The sequence below is a fragment of the Plectrocnemia conspersa genome, unplaced genomic scaffold (assembly GCF_051122295.1).
Source record: "Plectrocnemia conspersa isolate PC_06_02 unplaced genomic scaffold, ASM5112229v1 ptg000011l, whole genome shotgun sequence".
Classification (NCBI taxonomy): domain Eukaryota; kingdom Metazoa; phylum Arthropoda; class Insecta; order Trichoptera; family Polycentropodidae; genus Plectrocnemia; species Plectrocnemia conspersa.
Genome location: NW_028277175.1, coordinates 24792298 through 24801418, shown reverse-complemented (window position 1 = coordinate 24801418; position 9121 = coordinate 24792298). Strand labels below are relative to the sequence as shown.

At 27.2% G+C, this 9121-nt stretch overlaps 1 protein-coding gene across 9 annotated transcripts; it reads left to right on the top strand.

Moving 5' to 3' along the window:
• Positions 1-1138: 1138 nt before the first annotated feature.
• Positions 1139-9121, top strand: LOC148230062 (uncharacterized). 9 transcript variants are annotated; one of them, XR_015811447.1, is made up of 9 exons: positions 1154-1234; positions 1818-1885; positions 1960-2029; positions 3249-3351; positions 3409-3454; positions 6633-6676; positions 6744-6810; positions 7049-7122; positions 7194-9121. XR_015811447.1 is itself a non-coding variant. In XM_088198236.1 (9 exons), exons 1-9 carry the CDS (start codon positions 1207-1209, stop codon positions 8697-8699), a joined length of 1977 nt encoding a protein of 658 aa, XP_088054362.1. In that variant the 5' UTR covers positions 1154-1206; the 3' UTR covers positions 8700-9121. The 9 variants fall into 9 exon arrangements, 7 of the variants coding, with proteins under 7 accessions (XP_088054365.1, XP_088054362.1, XP_088054361.1 ...); XM_088198236.1 differs by having other exon boundaries at positions 3249-3322; XM_088198235.1 differs by having other exon boundaries at positions 3249-3322; positions 6741-6810.

Here is a 9121-nt window from a genome sequence, read left to right as displayed (position 1 = left end):
TAGTAATATAAATTTTAATAATATAAAATTGTTTAATATACCGAAGTTTTGTTATTTTCTATGGGATTATAAGCATCATATTTTAAAAAGTAATAATTTCTATCTTTTTATTAGGTATTTATTTTATTACTCACAGTACACAATACATATTATCTATATATAGACAATTTTTCCAATTCGTTATAATGATATGTAAAAATTTAAAAATCCAACTTTAAAGATTTAAAAAAATATTGTAATATGAAAATCAACTTACGAAAAAATCACAGGTAATTAAATAAGAGAAAAATGTATATATAATAAAAATAAATTATCTATAGAGAATTTTTTCTAGATTTTTCTGTACAAAACTGGGCAATTACGTCAGCTACAAACAATAGATGTCACTATAACTAGCTCGATTTTATTTTAATTATTCATCAACATTACCATACGAAAGATTAGGAAAATACAGGAAAACCTAGCCTGTAATTATTATATAATAATTAGTAATTTTGAAAAAATAAAGTTTTATATGGAATTGGAGCCCGGGTTTTTTTTAGATATTAGTCACTGACTTATTCCAAAGGTCTAACGTGCAGGTATATTGATGATTATTGATAGTCTTCGAAAGTCTGTAAAATTTATTGGTGTTCCGAAATGCCGAATTTTCTTGTTTTATATGGCTAAACATTGTTTTCCTAACTTTCTAAAAGGTCATTATTGGAACCACCACAAACATATTTATTACAATATTTCACTTGCGACTTCAGTCTTGTAAAAATATAAAATAGTCTGAATTATTAAATCGTTAGTAACTTTAAAATTAAACAGTTAGTAATTATATGAATATAGTGTTAGTTTTGATTTAATTTCATGTATAAGAACGCATATTGTCTCTTTATCTAATTATTATTTAATTATTATTTTATAGTCACTCTTTAATTAATAAATATTATTCATTCAAGAAATATTTTTTCACTTTAAATACTTTTACGTTATTTTACTGACACAGCTAAAACAATAATTTTATATTATTTTTACGTTTATAATTTAGTTCAAAGTAAACTTATTACAATATAGTTACTAAATTTAATTGATTTTATATAATTAAAATATAAAAATTTGTAATATTTTTGATTTTTTCTGATTAAAATATGTAATACTTGGACCAAAAAATATCGCATGTGAGGTGTTTAGCTGTCAAAGCTATATCAGATCGATATAATGGCGTTTCCGTTCTTTATAAAAAAAGGTGTTATATTACTTTTACTTATATATGATATTATTAGTTTTACGCGCGTAAACATAATAAATATTGTTACTCGAATCCTAGACTAAACTTATATTGCTATAACTTCTCTTTAAACTTTGTTTACACTTGAAACCCTGAATTTTTAAGATTAGATATCATGCCAGTCGTTTTGCATGCAAAATCATATAGTTTGTTTCTCAATATAGAGCTTCAAAAAGTGAAATAAAATGTAATTTTTTTTCGGTGTATGTGAAAAATACATAATATGGGTATATAGCTCTCGGGCTAAGGTTGATTAATTAATAGAGATCGCTCAGTTTTGGGAAGTTGTAGCATCATTAAGGTGGGGCAGCCGAGAAAAAAATGCCTGGTGGTGGCCCATAGTAAATTTTATTTCTCATTGAAGTCTAAATATTACTTTGAGGATATCAATTTTATATGTAACCGAAGACGTAACGAAATGTAATTGGTTCTCCTCACTAAAAACGGAGAAAAATGTCGATCACTAAAAGAGAGATACAAGTTGTGTATATTAATGGCTTCATATTTCCTGTATAATATTATGTATGCTCTATCTTTTAAGAACTGGACATTGATAAAAATGAAGAGATATATAATTCTTACAACATTAAACCAATTATATATGTTAAGGTAAAGTAAATGAGTATAATTACTTATCAATATTACTAATATAAACTAAATTTGCAATATTTTTGTTTACCAAGGTGGAAGATGAAAAAGAAGAATATAACAGGAGTGAAAATATAGACAATGTAAACGACATGTTTGAAACAGGTAAAATTTTATTCTTACAAACATATATTTGTGACTTGATATAAGAACAACCAATGTTACTTTTTTATTTGTTTTTATATAAAATATTACATACATTAAAGAAACAAGCGATAAAAGCTCAACATATATTTAAGAAATTTAAACACCTCTTAATAAATAGAAAAAAATATATTTAATTTTTTTATTTTAAATAAAGTAATTAATGTAATTGTATATATTGGTCTTCAAACGTTCCCACAAATAGAATCATATGCTATCAAAGCAGGCAATCTTGTATAATAAATCTTATAAAGGAAATATCTCTCAAACAACTCTCTTATAGAAGTTATGAAAAGTCGGCACTTCTTGTTGAAACCTTGAATCACAAGAAAACAAAAGAAAATATGAATTCTCAAGTCAAATATGTTAAACATTGATCTTGCTATGTTTTTGGTGTATAAACACTTATTTTTCAATGCATAACAATTATCTTGAAAGTTCCATGTTGAACTGGTGGCGAAATAACTGTTGAGTGATAATGATACAATTTTTAATTTTGTAATATATCTTGACAGCAATGTATGTATGTTGGGCTTCAATTCACTGGTTTATGTTTACTAAATGCAATGATGCTATAGTTCAATTACACCTACCACAGTGGTACCCTGGTAAATGGATTTTTATAATCGCTCATTGCTCTGCCATACCCTATACAATGATATATTTTGGATGCAATGTAAACTTGGCAACCAAATGTCTATTTTATATTAGCGTTAAGAAAAAAACGATATAAAATCCATGCAATAAAAACCAATGAAAATAGTTTGTTGATAATTTTTAGCTCCTTTCCAGAATCATTTAAGCCATATTTATCTGCCATGGAAATCGAACAGAACAAATTCCTTATTTTTATGGTCTTTTAAAACAGTTCATGAAAGAAAAGCTAACACAAAAGGCAATTCAGTGATAACTAAATGAATTCGAGAAAATATTTTACTTAGACCATAAAGCTGGGAGTGTTACCAAAAACAAAAAAAACTTAAATTTTTACCTTCCAAATATCCTCTACAATTTACAATATACCTACAATTAATTTTATCATGGACACAATCCTCAGCAGTGAGGGAGCGAATTAAAAAATATATTTTTGCCAGTGGTTGTTTTTTTTATCAAGCCAAAGATATATTATATATTAGTACATTTTCTTATTCTTGAATAATTAATTATTTTGTGATTTCAGAAATGCATGATGTTAAAGATATAATTAAAGAAAATACAATGCGCCACTCTTCAAATGCCAGTTTTGAAATACATGTAATAGTCTAATATATTACGATTTCAATGTATGTATGTATATATATATTAATATTTATACTTGTTATTCAACAATTCTTTTTTAGGATCGAGACACAGACACATATGAAATATCTACCAATGTTCAGCTTGGTAATAGGAATATACATAATGATTTTTATAAGTTTAAATGTAGCAAATGTATAAAAACGTTTATAACTAAACTTAATTTTTTAAAACACCTGAAAATTCATACAAATGCTTATGAATTTAAATGCAAAAAATGTAGAAATGCGTACAAAACCAAAGCTAATCTTTCGAGGCATATGCATCTTCATAAAGAAGTTCTTTGTGACATTGAATGTGAAAAATGTGGAAAAGCATTCAAATCTGGAGATGGACTTTCAAGACATAAGAAAACTCATAGTATGGCTCGTGATTTTGAATGTGAAAAATGTGGAAAGGCCTTTAAAACTAAAAGTCATTTGTCAGAGCATTTACAATTTCATAGCAAAGCTTCTGATTTTGAATGTATTATATGTAGTAAAGCATTCAAAACTAATAGCAATCTTTCTCAACATGTGAAAACTCATAGTAATGTTTGTGACTTTGAATGTGAAATGTGTAAAAAAACATTTAAAACCAAAACCAGTCTTTCACGCCATATAAAAACACATAGCGATGTTTGCGATTTTGAATGTGATATATGTGGCATGGCAATCAAAATGAGATATAACTTCTTACAGCATTTGAATATCCATAGGGATTCATGTGATTTTAAATGTTATAGGTGTGGTAAAGCGTTCAAAACTAAAAACAATCTTTCCCAACATATGAAAACGCATAAAAATGTTTCATATGAACATTCAACCTGATTTGTTTAATTGTGAATTTGGGAAATGTGAACAATCATTGATAAACGATGTAAGATCTTATGACATCAAAACTCTAGTGTGACAAATGAGAAAAGGCATTTGCAATCTACAAGCAATCTTACACACCATATGATACCTAGGGCTGCCATATGTCCCGTATTACGGGACTGTTGTTATTCTTTCCTGTCCCGCTATTTTCATATAATTAACATAAGAAAACGTCAAAGGCGAGCGGAAAAATATAAAAAAAACTTCAAGTATATCAAATAAATAGCTATTTAGGTAAATGATTATTTAAATAATGTAAATTTCTATTTTCAATTTTTATCTGTTTCTTCACAATCTTAAATATAATTATCCTAATCTACATAATTCTTACAAAGTTAAAGTTTTATGGCAGACGTTAATAAAGGAACATCTTGATACATATTTATTACTTTTACAATGTTTGTGGTTATTATTAAAATCAAATTAATAAACATATTTGGGTTTAATATTTTTTTTTTATCTGTCAACCACCCCCATTTTCTATTCAAATTGATCCCCAATTTATGTTCCTTATTATTACTTGACATTTATAGCAACCCTTTATTATATAACTTATACTAATGTTTACAATTTAAATAAAATAAAGACTAAGACAGAAACAGTTAATATAATTTTGCGATATTTAAACAATATTTGCAAATTTACTTGTATTTATATAGTATTTTCGGGCTTTGTGCTGCTGAGTGGTGTTACTTATTCGGTCAGAGGTCGGGAGAGCTATTTGCTATATAATTTTATTGCACTACTATTAATTATACCAATATACATATCAAATTTGGGTGTAGCATTGTCGAATGCGGAAGAGTCCAGGTCGATCCAAAAGAAAGTAGTAGTTGGTTGAGATCAATCTCGAGTAGACATTTCAGTGGCAATAATCTCTGACCTCTACTGGTCTGATTCTCCGACCGATCTATTGAAGTTCTCCCTCTGATTCCTGATATGAGCAATAGTCAAACCTTTTTTATTTCCTTATATGGACGAATAGGATAAAGTCATGGGTCTAAATAAGCCTTTATCCTATAGTATCTAACAAAGATACTATAGGATAAAGGCTTATGTATACCCATGACCGTACTGTATAACGCACACCCCTTCTGTTAAAGCAACAATATGTCTTCCGGGTGGCATATAATAAACAAAACCATTGTGGTCAAAAGATAACGAATAACAATCGTTGAGTGTGACGATGCGTATTTCTCGAAGATATCAAATAAATGTTATAAGTATATAATGAATGTTTACATTGATTAACGCAGCTATTGAGATCTACGTTTTTCTTGTAGGCTTAAACGTTTTTAATATTCTTAGTTGAAATTTACTTTTCTCATTAACAATGTTTTTGATATTCATTTTTCTTTGTATCTTCTTCTTAATGCATTTATTTAGCACCCTTTTATTATTGTATGGCTAATTAAGGATCAGCCGATTTATTGGAGGATATCTTTCATTATTTGTAGATTTTTCTACCTAAATAGGTCAGTCCATAGAGGCTGGTGTTGATTGAGGAAAGACTTTGTTTAACACTACTTTTTACACAAAAAAACGTAAAATTTAAAGGCAAGAAGTCTGAAATACTGATTTGTGAGTTAAAAGTTATTACAGACCAATGTAGTTTATTTTATGACTTATGCATTTTTATGTTTTGGAAATGTTAGAGCAATAGATAACATTTAGAGAAATAAATAAAGAAAATTTGGTCAAATCACATAAGAAAATCACTGAAGACTACTACCATGTAAATGTACACAACTAGCTAGATATTAGGTGAATTGATCAGAAGATTCCCAACCACTAATAAATTTTCATTAAAAGAAAATTTTATAAATATATTTCACTGTGCGATCAAATGAAACTCAAGAAAAAATATTGAAAATCATCAGACAAAATAACAGTTTACTAACAAAATATTAAAATTTTTGCACTGCGCAGTTTAATCTCTTACCTTAAAGATATATATCTTTACAATGAATGGCAGTTTAAAAAATACTTATTAAGTTTGCGTTGCACGGAAAATTGTTTTAGTATTTTAATAATTTCAGTTTATCTTGATTATTGTTTGTTTATTATAATTATTGTTTATATAATAAATATATAAAACTATCACGAAAATTTAGTTTTTTATAATTTTGTTGGAAGAAGAGGGCTGATTTTTATTTTTGGATAATCTTCTAGATTTACCCATTACCAATGAATATTATTTTCTTCATTGTGAAAATCTTGAGAATATCTCATATCTAATTTTGGAAATATTTTAACCTTAATTTAGACCTAATATAATATTAATTACTATAGATGACCTAAAATTATTAGAAATAAAACATTCTATTACAGTTTTTAGCTTTTAGTTGAAGTTTTATCTTTTATAGCTATGTATTTTTTGTATTTATTTATACACTTTATTTTCGCAGAATCAGATGTTGATTCTCTTAAACCGACTCAATTCAATATTAAGGTAAATTAAATAACTACCTGTCAACATTTTTATACAATTTAAATTTGATATATATTTTTTCAAGAAGGAAGATGCAAAGGAAGAACTGAACATCAGTGAAGATGTAGACAATGTAGACAACATGTTCGAAACAGGTTAAAATAATTTGTTTAAATCTTACAAAGGTATAAATCCTGCATTTTTTTGTGTGCTACTTGAATATATATAAAACATATTATAAATTATGAAAATATATACTTAATATATTATATATTTACATATATAAATTTACAAAAATGTACATAATGTTCTATACCTTTACGGTACATATATATATAATGTATAATATTAAATTTTAATGCATTTTGATTGATGATTATATTATGATTTCAGAAATGCATGATGTTAAAGATATATATAAAAGGAATATTGAGCATCAAATTTCGAATGCCAACTGGGAAACACAAGTAATAGTCTTATATAATACTTCAATGTGTATATATTCATATTATAACACTTAAATAATATTATGTTTTAGATTCGAGAAACAGAAAAGTATAAGAAATGTATTAGTTTTCCGCAGGGTGATTCTTATAAATTTAAATGTAGCAAATGTATGAAAATATTCACAACTAAACATAATCTTTTACGACACATTGAAATTCATAAAAATTCTCGTGAATTTAAATGCGAAAAATGTGGAGGTGTATACAAAACCGAAGTATATCTTTTAAAGCATATGCGCCGTCATAGTGATGAAGCCCGTTGTGACTTTAAATGTGAAAAATGTGGTAAAGCATTCAAATTTAAAACTGGTTTTTCAAGACATTTGAAAACTCATAGCATGGCACGTGACTTTGAATGTGATAAATGTGGAAAGGCCTTCAAATCTAAAGGAAACCTTTCAATGCATATGGAATTTCATACCGATTCTCGTGACTTTGAATGTGAAAAATGTGGAAAGCTATTCAAAACTGAAAGATATCTTGTAAAACATAAACATACCCATAATATTACTCGTGACTTTGCATGTGAAGAATGCGGAAAGGCATTCAAATCAGATGTGTGTCTTTCTAGACATAAGACAAGTCATAATATTGCTCGTAATTTTGAATGTCACCAATGTGGAAAAGTATTAAAAAGTAAATATAACATCACACACCATATAAAGACTCATAGTAAAGAACGAAATTATGAATGTGAACTATGTGGAATAGCACTGAAAACTAAAAATAGCATCATGCGCCATATTAGAAGTCATAGCAAAGTTCGGAACTTTAAATGTGAAAAATGTGAAATGGCATTTAAAAATAGAGGCAATCTTAGAGAGCATATGCATTTTCATAGTGAAGCTCGTAACTTTGAATGTGGTAAATGTGGGAAAGCATTCAAATCTGGAAGCGGTCTTTCAAGACATAAGAAAACCCATACCAGTGTTCTTCAATTTGAATGTGAAAAATGTGGTAAATTATTTAAAACTAAAGGAAATCTTTCAGAACATATTCAGTTCCATAGTGAAACTCGTGACTTTAAATGTGAAATATGTATGAAGGCGTTTCACACTGAAAGATATCTCGCAAAACATAAGAAAACTCATAGTGAAGTTCGTGATTTTGAATGTGAAAGATGTAGAAAGGTATTCAAAACTGAGAGATATCTTTCAAAACATAGGAAAACTCATAGCATTGCTCGAGAATTTAAATGTGGGACATGTGGAAAAGCATTAAAAACTGAAGCATGTCTTTTAAACCATAGGAAAACTCATAGCGCAACTCGTGAATTTGAATGTGAAAAATGTAGAAAAGCATTCAAAACTGAAAGCTGTCTATCAAAACACAAGAAAACTCATAGAATGACTCGTGACTTTGTATGTGAAAATTGTGGAAAAGCATTCAAAACTAAAAAATATATCACACATCATATTTTAAAAACTCATTGTGATGCTCGATATTTTGAATGTGAAAATAGTGGAATAGTGTTAGCAACTCAAAAATACTTTTCAGACCATATTGATTCTTATAAATTTGAATGGAGTAATCGCTGAAAAGCATTCACAAATAAAAAAATATTGCATGCAATATACAAACTGAGAATATGATGTTAAGAATGAAAAATTTTAAGCTGGAAAGGTATTAAAAATATGACTTCTTTCGGTACACAAGAAAACCTATGACATTGCTAGTGACTTGAAATATGTAAGAGTATTTAAATTTAAAAAAATATGATATTGTACTATAATTGATATACCTCATAGTGGTGCACGTAACTGAATATGATAAATGAATTTAAGTACATATCAACTTTCATAGTTATGATTGTAATTTTAAATGTGAAAAAATATTTGTAACCCAAAGCAACATTTCTTGTAATAAATAACTCTTTATTCCATATTAGATTTAATATTTTACGAATTTAATGTAATTATTAAAAAAACTGGTTTTTGAAAATAAAATAAATATTAATATG

Coding starts and splice junctions, on each gene's coding strand:
- LOC148230062 (XM_088198233.1), top strand. CDS start 1,207: ATGGCGTTTCCGTTCTTTATAAAAAAAG. Junction 1,235..1,817: donor TCCGTTCTTTATAAAAAAAG/GTGTTATATTAC, acceptor CTATCTTTTAAG/AACTGGACATTGATAAAAAT. Junction 3,472..6,631: donor TTGGTAATAGGAATATACAT/AATGATTTTTAT, acceptor TTTATTTTCGCA/GAATCAGATGTTGATTCTCT.